The 18,443-nt window shown below is 35.2% G+C and overlaps 1 protein-coding gene across 1 annotated transcript in view; it reads left to right on the top strand.

Annotated features, from left to right (window-relative positions):
* Nucleotides 1–18,443, top strand: part of MDGA2 (MAM domain containing glycosylphosphatidylinositol anchor 2) — a 534,959-nt gene that overhangs the window by 83,998 nt on the left and 432,518 nt on the right. Inside the window, exon 3 of the mRNA XM_010848064.1 lies at nt 13,352–13,526. Coding sequence (XP_010846366.1) covers nt 13,352–13,526 — 175 coding nt within the window. The remainder of the gene's footprint in view (nt 1–13,351; nt 13,527–18,443) is intronic.

Raw genomic sequence — 18,443 nt, 5'->3', positions numbered from 1 at the left:
CAATATATACAGTTTATTTATTTGAATGCTTCTAGTTATTTCCTCAAGAGTAGCATTTTAATTATTTTGCATTTGGAAAAACAAATCAAATGTTTATAAGGTCTGCAAATGTTAAAAATGGATTTCTTATTGTTTAATTTTTTTCATGACAAGTTGTCTTTGTCTGCTAATTACCAAATGCAGAAATAATAGTACTTTAAACAAGATAAGTTTAAATTCTGCCTAGAAAATGAATCTAGATGTCAAAATTATTGAGACAGTATGATCCCTTCATGGTGTCATGAGGGACCCATCCTTAGCACATATGACTTCTGCCTTGGAGTTAGCTCACAATATAAGATGCGTTCTGCAGCCTTAGCTATCACAGTTGAATTTCAGGCAGGAAGGAAGAAATGGGAAACACAGAAATGGGTCCATGCCCTTCTCTTTTAAGGAGTTTCTTTAGAGGTCCCTCACAACACTTCTGCTACAAGATATACATATGTGCAGAAAGAATAAATTTACCAAGTCTGAGAATACTGTACTTAGAAAGGCCTGCTTGAAAGATTGGTTCTTGCTTGGCATCTGGAAATTTGGATTTCAGGAAGGGTTGCTCCAGTCCCCCTCTGATTAGAATGGTTCATTGTGCTTAAATTTTTTCTGCAAACAATATGATTGGCATGGAACACTTGCTTTACTTTTGCAGATTGAATTTTGATATAGGCAGGGCAGATGGTGCCTATGTGACCAGACCCAGTAAAATCTGAATCTCTAGTAAGCTTCCCTGGTAGAATATTTCATAAGCGTTGTCATTAGCTAATGCTGGGGGAGTTAAGTGCCTCCTTGTGAAAACATGGGGAGAGGATTCTTTTAAGCTTATTTCTGTTTTCCTTTAAATGTCATCCCCCCCATCACATTTCTCTTTTATTAATTTTGTTTTGTATCCTTTCACTGTAATATGTCATAGTCATGAGTATAACTATATCACGAGTCCTATAAGTCCTCTGTGAGTCATCAAACCTAGACATGATCTTGGAGACCTCTTAAAAAAAAAACATGAAAATTCAGTAAGTGACTGAATGCTTACTCAGTCACTTAAGTTATAAAACACATTTTAAGGTCTATCACAGATGTGATTTTTTTTTTGGGGGGGGGTACTAAGATTTTAAATTTTTATTGGCCTTCTCTTTTCATCACCATGACTGCAAAGTTTTGGATCTGATGACTGGAAGAATGGAGTTGTCATTAACTGAAATCGAAAGATGGTGAGAGTTTGTTTGGAGGGAAGATCAAGAGTTTATATCTTGATCAATTTTGGATATGTTACATTGTAGACAGAGAGTAGGTGGTGGTGCCAGAAGACTGGATTCAAGAGAGAGGACTCAACTACAAATATTAAATTAGAAGTCATCATCATGTAAGTGGCATTTAAGGTACAGACGGGATGAACAAGGACGTGAGTGTAGATGGAAAGGAACAAGCATTATGGCACTCAGCATCCATTTAAAAGTCAGGGAGATGAGTAGGAACCACCAAAGGAGACTAGGAAGCAGTGGACAGTAAAGTGAAAGTGAAAGTTGCTCAGCTGTGTGAGCCTCTTTGCCACCCCATGGACTATACAGTCCATGGAAGTCTCCAGGCCAGAATACTGGAGTGGGTAGCCTTCCCCTTCTCCAAGGATCTTCCCAACCCAGGAATCAAACCCAGGTCTCCTGCATTTCAGGTGGAATCTTTACCAGCTGAGCCACAAGGGAAGCCCAAGAATACTAGAGTGGGTAGCCTATCCCTTCTCCAGCAGATCTTCCTGACCCAGGGATCAAACTGGGGTCTCCTGTACTGCAGGCAGATTCTTTACCAACTGAGCTATCAGGGAAGCCTGAATGGACAGTAAGGAAGCAGCAAAACAAATCTCTTTCCAGTCACCTTGTGGAAACTTGGGAGAATATATCTTGCTGTTTTTTTTCCCCCTGTTTATTATAGCTTGCATTGTTGTCCAGTCGCTAAATCATGTCCGGCTCTTGTCACCCAGTTGACTGCAGCACGCCAGGCTGCATGGCCAAAATACTGTAGCTTGAACTTTAGCATAAATACTTCCGGTGAATATTCAGGACTGATTTCCTTTAGGATTGACTGGTTTGATCTCCTTGCAGTCCTGGGAACTCTCAAGAGTCTTCTCCAGGACCACAATTTGAAAGCATCAATTCTTTGGCTCTCAGCCTTCTTTATGGTCCAATTCTCACATCTGTACATGATTACTAATAAAACCGTAACTTTCACTATATGGACCTTTGTCAGCAAAGTGATGTCTTTGCCTTTTAATATGCTGTCTAGATTTTTCATAGTTATCCTTCCGAGGAGAAAGTGACTTTTAATTTCATGGCTGCACTTGCCATCCACAGTGATTTTGGAGTCCAAGAAAATAAAATCTGGCATTGTTTCCATTTCTCCCCTTCTATTTACCATGAAGTGATGGGACCGGATGCCGTGATCTTAGTTTTTTGAATGTTGACTTTTAAGCCAGCTTTTTCAGTCTCTTCTTTCACCTTCATCAAGGGGTTCTTTAGTTCCTCTTTGCTTTCTGCTATTAGAGTAGTATCATCTGCATATCTGAGGTTATTGGAAATGAAGTCAAATCTTTACATTTTAATCATATCTGAATACATTTAGCATGGTGTTTGATATTTTTATGCCAGCTGTATTGCAATGTTGATTCATTTAACACCCTATCTCTAAAATTTGGATGGTTTTCTGATAAACAAATTAATAACTCACATTACCTATTCTTCTGTTTTATTTTTATATTATTTTTCTCCAATATTTCCATCTCTCTTGAATGAATTTAGCTTTATAAATGTACTTTTTTCCATTTATCAAATTTTATTCTTGTCCTAGATAGTACTACTAATTGCTGATTCAGTAGGAATTTAAAATTTGACAATAGGGAAGTACCATTTGATATTTTCTTCTAAATTCATCCATTCATATTCAATGTATAATCCTATGTTTATAAAGATAAAATGAAAATATTAATATTTAGATATTAATTAAATTTATTAAAATTAGAGAATTTACCCCCAAATTCCACTGTTATATTTCAAAATGAACATGGCTGAGTAGACTCAGTTTTAATTTGAAGAAATGTTTATTAAAAGATCAACACCTCAATTAATTGAAACTCATTATATTGTGGGTGCCTTGTGGAGTGGGATTTTTCTCTAATTTATATTTCATTGTCAGTAGAATTATACTGCTAGGAATCCATTCAAGCAACAATGATTTTGTTAATTATTCTTATATCCTAGACTCAGTGCATTGGATTGGAGACACCAAAAACAAGAACAGTCCTTGATGTAGTTTATTAAAGGCAAAATAGTTGTCTTAGGTCTGGTTCTTTAGAAGTAGAGTTTGAGATGAGAATTCAAGTCCAAGGGGTTTATTACGGAAACACTTTCAGAAGATACTGCTGCTGCTGCTGCTACTGCTAAGTCGCTTCAGTCATGTCCGACTTTGTGCGACCCCATAGACGGCAGTCCACCAGGCTCCCCCGTCCCTGGGATTCTCCAGGCAAGAACACTGGAGTGGGTTGCCATTTCCTTCTCCAATGCATGAAAGTGAAAAGTTAGAGTGAAATCGCTCAGTTGTGTCCAACTCTTAGTGACCCCATGGACTGCAGCCTACCAGGGTCCTCCATCCATGGGATTTTCCAGGCAAGAGTACTGGAGTGGGGTGCCATTGCCTTCTCCAAAGATACTGCTAGTGGAGTAAAAAAACAAGACAGGAAAAGGAAGAAGCCAGGCAAGGGTGTGATTTTAGGGGATTAGCCTCAACCTGATCCTGTAGAAGGAGCTCTAGAGTATAAGTTATGCTTCAAAATCTGTCCTAAGGGAGACAAAGGGAGTTGGGCTTACATAGTCACTAAAAAGCCATTGGATAGAGAGGAAAATCTCTAGCATTTCTCAGACTCTGCCTCTGAGAGCAAAGTGGCCCCACAGACCTGAGACCTTCCAAATGTAAGAGGGCATCCTTAGGAGGTGTACATGGAAAGCACAAAGGGACTCTGCGAGATTCAGGCGGAACAGCAGTTATCTATAACATAGAAATAGCTAATCTATATGACACATATGAGTACTCTGGCAGAGAGATTTGCAAGGTGCTATGGCAACACTGAGGACAGGATGAAATAGAGCTCTGTGGGAGAGGGAAGACTTTCTAATAAAATGATTTCTGGAGGATCAGAGGGAGTTAACTAGATAATGAGAAGGAAAAAAGGAGAACTTTCATTTCAGGAGGAGCCTGGTGTAAAAAGGCACAGACACATAGGGAAGAAAAAAAAAAATTCCTACCTTTCAAGCCTGTCATGGGTTTAAAATCAACCAATAAAATTTAAAAAAGCATTTTATTTACTTTTAAAGAAGTAAAATCCTGTTACTGGTTGTCTGGAGTCCATGATTAATATCTTGGTTATGCTACAAAAAAAAAAAAAAGCCTTCAACGAAGCAATCTGCAGTAACCCCAACACTTTTTAAAGCATTTGCACCAAAATGTACCCTCTTCTGTCACATTTGGTTTGATAGACTGCTACCAGGTCCTATTGTAGTTCTCCATACACAGGTAGGAATCAACATTGCTAAAGATAAATGCAAAATTTACTTAGTATCTCTCACTGCTTATTTTCACAAGAGATGAATAAAGTCTTCAAAGTTTAAATTCAAAAGAAAAGCCACAGTCAAGAGAATGATGAGAAAAAAATGTTTTCTCTGCCTTAAGGCGTATCTCATTTTCAGAAATACCCATGTCCTCACCTCAAAATTCTCCTTTTGTTTCCAATGCATTTACCATAATGATTCCCTGTCCTTCACCATTCTATTCTTTGGCTGGTGAGAAGACCCCAGGTTGATGTTCAGACTCTTTTTTCTTTATTGCCTCCCTGAGCTTCTTATTCACACTACACACTTTGAACAATTCTTCCTTATCACAATGTGGACAATATTAATAGATAGTAACTGTAACTTGTAGGAATCTTTTGAAGTTCTAAATTATTTTTAGTAGTAGTCATATTAGTGATAGCAGTGATCTTTAATATTGGTCAGCATGCTAGAAAAATATAATGTTCATGCACAGAGTGAAAAAGTTGTCGATTCCCAGGTGTCTCGGTGGTAAAGAATCCACTTGTCAGTGAAGGAGATGCGGGTTCTATCCCTGGCTTCGAAAGATCCTCAGGGAGTAGGAATTGGCAACCCATTCCAGGATTCTTGCTTGGAAAATTTCAAGGGCAGCAGAGTCTGGCGGGCTACAGTCCATGGGGTTGAAAATAGACACGGCTGAACACACACACACAGTCTATAGAAGTTTTCAGGTTAAAAATTTGTTGCTTTGACAGAAAATTTTTGTATAATATTAAGAAACAAGAGTGACATTTTTCTATTATTTATAATAGACTGATACAGTTTATTAAAAATTGAACCTGTATGATCTGGAGTCCTGTTCCACTCAGAGTTCTATTTATTGTATTGAGTAACTCAAAGAGAACATATTTTCTCTGTTATTTTCCCTGATATTAGTGCAGGATAAGAGGATAACTTTTATTTTCAAAACTGTAAAGAGCACTGTTACTCATAATCATACCTTTATGCCTTTTCAGATTATCACTCTGGAAATGACAAGAGCCATGACTGTCTTTGTTTAGTGCCCAAAGGCTCTGGTGGCAAATCACCCCAATCATTATAGCAGATCAGATGATGTTTATCTTTCTCTGGATGTCTTTTACAGATAAAGGGTCTTTTTTCAGAATATGAACAAGGCTGGGACAAAGCTCATATTTGTCATTATAGATTGACCTGAAGAGACAGGAGAATAAAGCCTAACACCTTGACAAGTGATAGAAACCATCTTTAATTCACAAAACTTCTCATTCACTAGATGTTAATTAAAGGGGAGAACCTAGAAGTCTGAGAATTGTCAAGGGCTAACTGCTTATTGAGTTTGTACTATCCATGGAATATACTCTTTTGGATTCACCTAGGTCTATCCTCTGGTCTGCACTTTAGGTTTTTAACATTTTCTTAAGCTATTTTAGTCAACAGTGATTTTATTTAAGACTACATAAAAATAATGATGTTCAGAAATATCATTATTTGCAAAAAGCAAAGTAGAAAATTCTCTGTGGAGAGTTAGGTGACTCTAAGCGAAGTGTTATGATCTGCAGCCTAGGAGTATCTCCAAGCTGTTCCTTTAGATTATATAGTTACCATAAAGAGTATCCCTCTAAAGTGTAACATCTTTCTTTTTCTGTACATGTTATTTTTATGGAAATAAAAAGTGTTTAAATACAATCATATTTAACAATGCAGCATATTTGAGTAGTGAATGTATTTTATTCCTGCTTTGGGACTAGCAAGTTGTCCCAAATAACCCGTCCCCTCTTTTCCCAGAGCTATAGAATTAGATTTTAGAAGGTGCCTGGGAGACAGGAGCTCTGTGTGGTAAAGAATACACTTCCCAGCCTTTCTGGTAGCTATGGGTGGGGCTCTGTCTGTCTGAAGTGAGCCAGTGTCCTGAGGCAATATCCTAGAGCCTTCTGTAAAGCCGATGTGGTAGGCACTTTTTTGTCTTTTCCTCTTTTCTTCTGGTAGGATGGGGATGTGAAAACTAGATTTGTAGCTGCTATTCTGGGCCTTGAGCTCCAGCAGCACATGGTAGTGCAGGCAGTTTCAAAGAGCCTGAGTCCCTGAGCGGAGTCATTACATTCTCACTGGTCTGCCTCACTCCAGATTTTTTTTTTTTACATGATGGAATCTAAATTTATCTTGTATAAATCTCTGTTCATGTGTCTATCTTACAGCTGAATTATATCCACCTTCCCTCATAGCTCAGTTTGGCTTCCCTGATAGCTTAGTTGGTAAAGAATCCACCTGCAATGCAGGAACCCCAGTTTGATCCCTGGGTCGGGAAGATCCGCTGGACAAGGGATAGGCTACTACCCTCTCCCGTATTTGGGGGCTTCCCTTGTGGCTCAGCTGGTAAAGAATCTGCCGGCAATGAGGGAGACATGGGTTCGATCCCTGGCTTGAGAAGATCCCCTGGAGAAGGGAACGGCTACCCACTCCAATATTCTGGTCTAGGGAATTCCATGGACTGTAATAGTCCATGGGGTTGAAAGAGTCAGACACGACTGAGCAACTTCCATGTGTCTATCTCACAGCTGAATTATATCCACCAACACCTCAAGTTTCAACTCAAGTTCTACATTTAATCTGTAAAATTAATGAATTAATATCTACTGAACTAATCAGGATTGGGATGCAGAGTTGAATTATCCATAAAGTATTTCTATGGTGTGTGTGCATGTGTGTGTGTGTGTGCGTGTGTGTGTGTTCTTCCTTATCACTCCAAGTTTATCAATTAAAGTTTGGCTGTTAGTCATAGAAACCACCCCCCTCCCAAAGTATGATGTAAGATAGAATTGTATTTTTCTCCTATGTAGAAACCCAGAAACTATACATAGTTCAGGTTAGGTAGGTGAAACTCCCATGATGTCAGAGATTTAGATTCTTCTGTTTTATAGATTCTCTGTGCTTGACTTTCATTCCATGTCAGTTCAGGGTCCAAGATGGCAGACAGCAGTAATGTGCTGAAATGAGCAAAATGTGGAGGGGTGCTTCCCTATAAGAATATTTCTTCTTGAAACACACTGGCAAGAATGTAGCTGAAATAGTAAATGCCTTTGTTTTGGGCAACCTTGTGCCTGATGAATACTGTGGGATTCAATTTCTGTGGAAGAAGGAGAAATCCACATCAGGGAATGGGCAGACTCTAACACATTGTAATAGTTTATTGTAATAGTTTGTTTCTTCTGCCTGGATGCCTATACAGTCTCCTTTGTAGAGTTTGAGGTCACAAGTTCTATCAGAGTATGCCTGGGGTTTCTTTATGGGCTTCCCTGGTAGCTCAGCTGGTAAAAAATCTGTCTGCAATGCAGGAGACCCCACTTCAATTCCTGGGTCGAGAAGATCCACTGGAGAAGAGACAGGCTACCCACTCAAGTATTCTTGGGATTCCCTGGTGGCTCAGCTGATAAAGAATCTACCTGCAATGCAGGAGACAAGGGTTTGATCCCTGGGTTGGGACGATCCCCTGGAGAAGGGAAAGGCTACCCACTCCAGTATTCTGGCTTGGAGAATTCCATGGATGGTATAGGGGTTTCTTTTCTCATCAATTAGATGTATAACTTGGTAAACGCCCTTAATGAGTAAAGTTATCTTTCCAAAACTCAGGAATATTTCCTTTCATTATTTATCTTTTTAAGTAGAGGGGGAAAAACCCTTTCCATAAGTGATTATTTTGTATTCTTTCTATACTTTTCTGGTTTTTCTATTATATTTCACAACTGCATTGTATTTTTTTCTTTTAAACTTATTTATAATAAATTCAATATTTGTTCATAGTAAAATAAAGTGTAAATAAGAATTTTAAATAAGAAATTTTTGAAAAGAATATTTTACATATTCTTTTATTTTACCAGTCCCACTCAGAATTAATCAAGGTTAAATTTTGTGTGTATTCATGTGCTCCATTTATGTATTAATATTTATTAACATGTTAGTGCATGCCTGCATGCTAAATCGTTTTAGTCATGTCTGACTCTTTGCAACCCTATGGATTGTAGCCTGCCAATCTCTGTCCATGGGGATTCTCCAGCCAAGAATACTGGAATGGGTTGCCATTTCTTTCTCCAGGAGTAACATATTATGCAAATATGTTGCACATATTAATATATATGTGCAAATGCATTTACACACATGTACTCTTTTTACACAGATGAGAATAGTCTCATTTTTTGTTAGCTTGATAAAATATTTTGTATTTTTATTCTTTCCATTTCTCTATTCAATTCAGCTTTAGAGTCAATTAATTTGTCACCACTTCCCTATCTTTTGATATTGTATTGTTTTCAGTGTTGTACTATTACATAGACATTTTATACATTCTTGTGCAAATGTTAGGTATATTTTAACTAGATAATTGCTAAGTCCAAGTCTGAATGTGTTCATTTTTTTGACATAATTTACTGGATTCTGCTCCAAAAAGGAAGCTTTTACCATCTTACCCTTCGAATCCCAGCTATGAAACCTCAACAGCACAAGATGGTATGAGATAGTGTTTGTGGCCATTTGATAGGTGAAAGTTGGTTTCTCATGCTTTGATTTACAGTTTTAAAAAGAAAGAAATTGAACGTCTCTTTACTTAAATAATGCCAATTTGTAGTTCTATTTTTTCCCTTTTCTTTTCTTATCCATTAACTTACTCATCATCTAGTATACTATGTACATATACATATATATTGTATATATATGTATATTTTATGGAAACTAACCCTGAATTCTGACATTTTTAATAGTAAATTGTCTTACATAATTTTTAAAAAAGAGTGACATATTAATCAAGTGATAGGTTTTTTTTTTTTTTAGAATTTGTATTAAAAGCCCTGCTCACTTGAATAATTGTAGACAGATCACTCCATATTTTCTTATGGAACAATTTCAATTTTCTACTTTGAAATCTTTATTGCATCTAGAATTAATTTTGATATGAAGGGTGGGTTAGAGAGTCAGCTTTTTTTTCCATTATGGATATATAGTCAGTTGCCCCAACACCACTTACTAAACAAGCTTTCTTTCTGCTTTTCATTTAAAATATTTCCTGTATGAAATCCTAAATTATATACGTATTTCTGTACTCTTAACAGTGTTCTCCTGTGTGGTCCCTAGATCTCTCTGGGGACCCTGTGATCTTTACAGGGAGTTCATGAAGAAGAATGTTGTTTCTCACTATACTGCTTTTGTAGTAAAGGAAGATAAAACAGGCAGCCTGTTAGCACACAACAAAGCTGTGGCATCAAATTGTACTAGCAGTCTTTGTATTCTTTGCTACTTCACTACTATTTACTCACAGTAATAATAATAATAAAATATCAGTGTCACTATTTTTGATAAATCAGAAAAATCAGTATTCATTTTTTAAAGATTTTTTTTAATGTGCTTCATTTGTAAAGTGTTTACTGAATTTGTCTTATATCTCTTGGTCTTTTTTTGAGGTGTGTGCTAGAACAAACCCCCATCCTCTACATTGGAAGACAAAGTCTTAACCACTGGACCCTCAGGGAAGTTCCAGTATTAATTTTTAACATCTTAGAACACAGTCACTATATTTTTAATATCCTAAGTGACAAAATGGAAAATTCCTAAAAAGGATTTCTGCTGCTTACTAAAGTACAGAGTTTGTCTCAAGGCAAAGTCTTGTATGAATGAGTTTTGTGGTGAATTACCCACTTTTTTTTATAGAATATTTTTTTTTTTTTTACTTAAAAGGATGCTTTTTATACATGGTTATTCAGACTTGGGTATTTGGCAAATATTTCCTCAGAAATGAATGAAATGAACCTATCATCCCAAATAAAACACCTTAACAATGGTTATTGCTTATGATAAATTTCACATATTTAAGAGAAAATTTAGAATTTTGGAAAATCTGCCAACAGAAGCATGATAGCATGGTAGGCACATATACTAATTTCACCAATCCTTATAGAAGACTATTCTATGAAGACTGATGATATTAGTATATGTGAATTGTATTATATGTTGAGCTATCTCAACATCTGGAAGATCTTCATAACTCAATGAATTCATATTTTCCAGATGACTAATCTATATTGCTACAAAATCATGCATGAGAAAATGATCTATTAAAAGTGCAAGATAGACCAATGGGTTTTAGTGTCACAAAGAGCAAAAAGGGCATTGATATGGTTTTCAATTCTATTTTGCAAGTAGGAAACTAACACTGACGGAATTTTACTGTAGTCTCAAGGAAGACTGTCCACAGTTATCTAAAAAGGCTATTGAAATACTACTCCCTTTATAGCCAGTCCCCAACATGCTGCCACAGATTGCATGCATATGTTGATATAATTATCTAGCCGGCTTTTTTTCACTAAAGAAGATACGGAAGAGATTTGCAAAACTATAAAGCAATTCCATTCATTTTACTTAATTATTTTTGTCTTGAAAAATTAAAAGTGTTCCTTAAGTTAATGTCTTCAGTTTATTAAAATGATTTAAAATGAGTTAATAACACATAATTTAACATTGTCTTAGTTTCTACTACACTGATTATGAATAGATATAATTTAAATAGCTAAAGATATTTGAGATCATTAATAATTTTTAATAGAGTAAAGGTATTCTAAGATCAAAAAGTTTGATAGTCTATATCATAATTTCTTCTGTCACTCTTTTCTCTTTCTTTGTCTCTCTCCCCACCCCACCCCCACACACAGACACACAGGCACAGGCTCACACACACACATACACACACATGCACACTCTTATTCTCTACATCACCCAATTTCTGGACAATTACCAGTACTATAACAGTATTCTAAAACTAAATTATTGTCTTAATATCATGTTTGTAATATCCAAAACTTCTAGGCCATTTCCATAATTCTTTTGATTCTGAACTTACTTTTTATATTCTGAAATGTTTATTTTTAAAAATCAATATTGGTACCATATTGTGATAGTCAAGGAAAACTTGGCATTTCATAGGAATTGTGTTTTATTTACATCTTAGGTAGAAATATATATATGTATATAAGAGAGAATTAGCATATATCTATATAGGATATACAAAGCAAAAATATGTAATTTGCTTGTTCATTTTAATCTTTTTTTATTTTGTTACCTATAAATTTTGAAATTTAAATTAAAATAGAACCCTAGATTTTTGCATGGAAATGGTACTTATCAAATCAGTGCCCATGTTATTCTTTGTCTTTTATGATAATATTAATAATTAGCTTATGAACTACTTGAAATCAAGAATCACCCCATTTAATTTTTATATATATTTTCTGTAAAAAGTTTTAGATAAATATTTGATATGTATTTTTATGAATTACTCAACTTTTATTAATTTCTAAGTAAATTTTTAATTTCACACACAATTAAGGGCAAACGTGCATATATTTATACTGATATTGTAATGATTTGGAGAATTTTTTAAAGCTGCTTAGTGTCACTAGATCGTAAGTTTGAATTAACATTGTATCAAAATAGCATAAATAATAGTAGTATTAAATGATTTAAATTTTGATAACCCACTATTTAGTTACATTTGTCTATGTTTCTTCATTTGTGTTTGCAGAGGATTTCTATCAGCAGAGTTACAACCTAAAAATAAATAAAGCAATATATTATACAGCAGGGAGAAGGAGAGATATAAAACTAAATCTTTTTACATCCTGTTTTGTATCACTTTACAGTACCATCACGTGGCTTTTGTTCAGGTTTATATAAGCTAAAATACACAAAAGTTTACTTGAACACTAGTCTTTATTTCTAGTAAAAGCCAAATCTGATGTACACAGCTGTGTTGCAAAGAACAGTATTGTTTATAACAGAGTATTTTAGGTATTCAAAGTGCTTTGGCAATTTAATAGAAATGTTCTCTTTGGAAAAGTTTACACATTTTTTGAAAATAATTATTGATATAAAGTGAATTCTAATTATCAAACAGACAAGTTATTTGTGGGCTTATTACAGCAAAGCTATAAAAATGAAATAAAAATCATTCATAACAACCACGTGTATAAAATTACACATAATCTCAATAAGCTACTCTGGTAATATACTTTAATTAACCAAATCAAATAGAAAATATTGCATAAAATAATGAAACATGTCCAAAAAGAAAGTGAGAGCCTACCTCTTTTTCCTATGCAGGTAAATAAAAAATGCCTTACAGAGTTTGGAAAATAGAATTTTAGGTGCTCAAGGAAAAGAAACTAATCCATATTTCCAGTGTACTACTTATATTTAACTTCCTTTGTATATATTAATATTTTTTATTGTCCTTCACACTGATGAAACTATGGATGAACTCTATGCAATTGAGTTAGAATTATATGCACTATATAATAATAACTGCATTTACAATTTTATAATTTTATTGTTATATAAACTTTTCTTCTTAATTTTCAATAACTTGCCAAAAATTGCACTGTAGCAGTTTCTGAATGCCAACTCTCCAAATGAGTGAAAGTGAAAGTTGCTCAGTTGTGTGCGACTCTTTGTGACCCCATGGACTGTACAGTTCGTAGAATTCTCCAGGCCAGAATACTGGAGTGAGTAACCAATCCCTTCTCCAAGGGATCTTCCCAACCCAGGGATTGAACCCAGGTCTCCCACATCTCAGGCGGATTCTTTACCAACTGAGCCACAAGGGAATTCCCTTCATATGAGTAATTGGTATTTAATTTTTCAGTGAGAAAGCCAACCTAAAGTAACAATCTTTGTTGATGCTTGCTCAGATCAGGTGGACCAAAACAGCAGGAAGTGCCTCTGACAGATTCCAAGACTCAAGTGTCTTCAACGAGACTTTGAGGATTACAAACATTCAGCGACATCAAGGAGGCCGCTATTACTGTAAAGCAGAGAATGGCCTGGGGTCCCCAGCGATAAAGTCAATCAGAGTGGATGTGTACTGTAAGTAAATGTCCCAGAAATCTATAATTAAGTCAACTGCAGATATGTTTTCTCCTACAACTATTTTTATTGTTACATCTATTGAGAAATACTAGAGTTTGTTGAAAAAAATAGAGTTATATTTAGTTGAGAATGACGTCTTTAATGTTAAGATAGCTCATTTAGCATATTTCCTGTAGAATCTCCATTAGAAATTTTCACAGTTTTTATGATTAAATAATACATATTAATTATAGAACATTTAAGAATTAGATTAAAACAAAATAAATATCACTGAAAATCCTATTAATGACTATTAGTGTTGAATGTATATACTTTTTATCTCTATATATAAGTATATAAATGCATATTTATACTTGTATAAAGAAAAAGTCATGCTGTGGATATGGTGACTGGTTTGTTAACCTATGTGAATTTCAGTTATTCTTATTTTGTAAAATGCACTTCATGAGTGAACTTACTTGAACTGGCTTGTAAAAGGCCAAAATCTCTGTGTAGACTCTGTTTTGATCCAATTCTGTTAAAAGTAATCAGTACCTAGGGTGATGCTGAGCCTCCTGGAATGTGTTTGTTGATTTATTTTTGTTTTTGGTCTCATTTTTCTGCTCTTGGCTGTTAGCGAATATATTTAAAATCTTCTTGGTCTCAATACTGTCTTCCCCACCAAAAGAAATTAAGGGCCTACATTCAGTTCAGTTTTTGATATAGGTTTCTATTGCTCCATTGTCTTTTTTGCAAATACTTACATTTTATTTGTTAACTCTTTAGTGTTATAATAAAAAGATGTTTATTTTTAGTGATTCAGATGTAAGTAACAAGTGAGGCGTTCTCATTTTTTTACCCACCTTTCATTCTTTCCTTTTTTTCTTTTTCTTTCAATACAGGATATAGTTGCATAGTTAGGAAAGTGATTGGAATTACATGTGGTTGATCAGATCCTATGCTGCATCTCATGTAATTGTTCAGGTGACTGACAAGTGAGTGACAGGGTTGCATTTGTGATTCACCTTCCACATTCAGGCGCTTTCACTGTTCCTGGAAAGGATGAAAGAGAAGCCCAAGTCCCAATCCCTCTAGAAATTCCCAGACCTTCAGGCATGACCTGGAATAACTCAGGCATCTGTATCCCAGAGGCTGCTTTCTCCCTGTTCTTATGGGCCTTCTGGTTGGCCTTACATGTATGTTTCTGAACAATATATCCTCTGCCCACCCACCCCCCAATCAAATATTTATGGTAATATACACTTTTAAAAAAGACTATGTATAGTGTTTTCTTCATATATAATTTTAAATGGCACTAAATTTAATTTAAATGAGTCAAACACTTCTATAATATAACTTTGGCCACCTCATGCGAAGATTTGACTCATTGGAAAAGACTCTGATGCTGTGAGGGATTGGGGGCAGGAGGAGAAGGGGATGACAGAGGATGAGATGGCTGGATGGCATCACTGACTCGATGGACGTGAGTTTGAGTGAACTCCAGGCGTTGGTAATGGACAGGGAGGCCTGGCATGCTGCAATTCATGGGGTTGCAAAGAGTCGGACATGACTGAGCGACTGAACTGAACTGAACTGAATATAACTTTTAGAAAGAACATACGTGTGATTTTTGTTATAATTATGGTCATGAAGTTTTATAATACACAACTGTGATACCTTAGACACAATTCTAAAATCTAAAAAGTTCTAGTGATTGAATGGATCTTTTGTTAAATATTATTAGTAACTTTTTGCAGCAAAAGCTGATGAGAACTAGTTTGGTGGTGACATCTAACCTGAAATGACTTGAATGCAAAAATAGAAAATACTTTCTCTTCTTTATTTACCCTGCTTCATCTGAACAATCATGTTTTGCTCTGGAAATAATGTGTTTGATTACACAGTATCGCCACAGAGCCTGCTGGGTGTGTTATATAAAACAAGGAATATGTACTGTAATATTTTCCTAAAATCTGAAATATTCAGAAAAACATTTCTCTACAATTTTGAATAAGAGATTGTGAGTTGTGTTCCCACTGCAATACATTTGATAAAACAATAAGATTGTGTTGCTGGACTAAAAATCTAATACAAGAGAGAAATGGCATTTTAAAAGACTTTTGAAAAGAAGCTTCTTTTCTCTTCTTACTGCAAAGCCTTTGCAGCACTGCTGTGCATGACTCTCCCTCTTTTCTATTTGCTCAGGGCCCTGCTGTCCAGTCAGCTGTGCCGCAGGATCTCAGTTCACATTGCATACTTGGGGGGAACTGACAGCACAAGGCACCTCGTTTCTCCAGGCCCTGTTAGTCTTTTAAGGCCGGTTGTGTGAGTGAAATGTCATGGTGATGCATACCATAGTGGAGTACGACTTTCAATACATTTTTGATGACAAGGATTTAGTAGAAGGCTGTCTAAAATTATATTACTTGAGACAATAACATGTATTCAGAGAATAACATGTAAACTAGTAGTCCATTCATATGGACTCTGAATAAATGTGACAGGTCTTTTGGGGAATCTATGTTTTATATATAATCTACAGTTTTTAGGCTCAAGTATGTTTTCTTTACATGAATATTTATTCTTTAAAACCTCCCCTATCATTGTCAATAGGAACATGAGTAACGTATTAGTGCTGGATTGAAACTTGACAACCCTGACATCTAAAATTCGTTTATAGTCTTAAGATTCATCTGTTATTTGGATTTTGATTTGATGTCAGACTGGTTGATTGACTAGAAATTCATTTTTATAAACCATAAACAATTTAGCAACTTTACTTCAGGTGCTTTTACCTTAATTTTGAAAAATGCTGAAACTAAAGGACTAATTTTGTTTTTTTTAATGCTTTAAGCCATAGTTTTAGGATCATCAATACACTATACATTTCTATTTCTTTTTCTAAACTGGTTCATCCACACTGGTAGAACTTGAAATAGTATAGGCATAGAATGCATAGATCATGTTTGCAACAGCCAGCTGAGGTGGACTATGGCTTAGATTTAGCAAAAATTCTAATAAATGGCATTAGAACTTAGCCTTGAGTTCCTCATGATAGTTTGTCTTTTAAAAATCTTCCAAAAAGTACCAATTTTATAGCCATCCTGGAGAGATTTCATAACCACAAAAATGTATATCTCACATTAAATCCCATTCAGTGATCGTAAGTTTCTAGATTTTATGGCTAATACCATCCTAAAAAAAATTTATTCTGATAAGGAAATTTATTTTCTGAAGAGAAACCTGCCACAATGCTGATTGATATAAAATGAGGTGATTTTATTACATAGTAATATAAACATATTTGTGATACTGTGTTAATATTTTGATCAGTTTGGGAAGATTTTTTAATTTGAATTAACAATTCCTTCCTACATAATTTTCTAAAATGTCTTGTAGTAATTGGACCTTGTAGATTCCATAAAGAAACTACCAAATATACTATTATTATTCTCTTTGCTGTTTCAATCTAGAAAATAGTTTGCTCAGTGCTACTGTTTGGAGAAGATATACCTGTTTTTCAGTTTATCATGACCTATGATTCCTTTCTAAGCATTTCAAAATGAATATAATTTCTTTAAAAAGTATATTTATAAACAAACAGATTTCATAACCAGATAACTTACATTTAAAAAAGAAATCTTACCTAGTTATTTATACAAATATTTCTGACCCAAAGCTACTCAATTACAATTCTTCATTTGCTAGGAAATAGCTTCTGAGGGTCTGAATACCAACAGCTATATGTTTAAGAGAAAATAAAGAGTTAGTTCTACTTAAACCTACTGTTTTCAAAATATTCATTCTTTGTGTCTTCTCCCTGAAACTGTGCTAAAACAATAATAAAGGAATAAAACAATAGCCAAGCATGTGAACAGTGATAGAGAAAGTGGAAGAGGAGTTGACAGAAAAACAGTTTTGTAGGAAATAGATCAGGAAATGACCACTGTTCAACATACGGAAGAAAGCTTGAATCAAAGCTGTCAGTATGGAGGATAAAATGCGGTACAGAATTATAGAGTCATTAAAAAAGTCAGGAATTGGAGACATCACTTAGCTTTTAGAGTGTCAGTCAGACAGTTCAGTCGCTCAGTCGTGTTCGACTCTTTGCGACCCCATGAATGTCTCATGGTGACAGATAATGGGCCTTGCCCACTGGGAGCTTACAGTCTAAGTTGTCACATTACTAAGCTGTCAGATGATTTAAAAACTAGGCACAAGATATAGTGGAATAGATACTGTACTTAATGTTTGATTAGACTTCTGTAGTTTGATTAGACATTGACAAAATGTCGGCCCAGGAAAATTTCAGAAAAAACAATATTTGAGTTAAATCTTTTTTTTTTTTTTTAATTAATTTTATTTTATTTTTAAACTTTACATAATTGTATTAGTTTTGCCAAATATCAAAATGAATCCACCACAGGTATACATGTGTTTCCCATCCTGAACCCTCCTCCCTCCTCCCTCCCCATACCATCCCTCTGGGTCGTCCCAGTGCACTAGCCCCAAGCATCCAGTATCGTGCATTGAACCTGGACTGGCATCTCGTTTCATACATGATATTTTACATGTTTCAATGCCATTCACCCAAATCTTCCCACCCTCTCCCTCTCCCACAAAGTCCATAAGACTGTTCTATACGTCAGTGTCTCTTTTGCTGTCTCGTATACAGGGTTATCGTTACCATCTTTCTAAATTCCAAATATATGCGTTAGTATACTGTATTGGTGTTTTACCTTCTGGCTTACTTCACTCTGTATAATAGGCTCCAGTTTCATCCACCTCATTAGAACTGATTCAAATGTATTCTTTTTAATGGCTGAGTAATACTCCATTGTGTATATGTACCACCGTTTTCTTATCCATTCATCTGCTGATGGACATCTAGGTTGCTTCCATGTCCTGGCTATTATAAACAGTGCTGCGATGAAC

This window comes from Bison bison, unplaced genomic scaffold, assembly GCF_000754665.1.
Source record: "Bison bison bison isolate TAMUID 2011002044 unplaced genomic scaffold, Bison_UMD1.0 scf7180017864259, whole genome shotgun sequence".
Lineage (NCBI taxonomy): Eukaryota > Metazoa > Chordata > Mammalia > Artiodactyla > Bovidae > Bison > Bison bison.
This window is presented reverse-complemented; position numbering and strand designations above follow the sequence as displayed.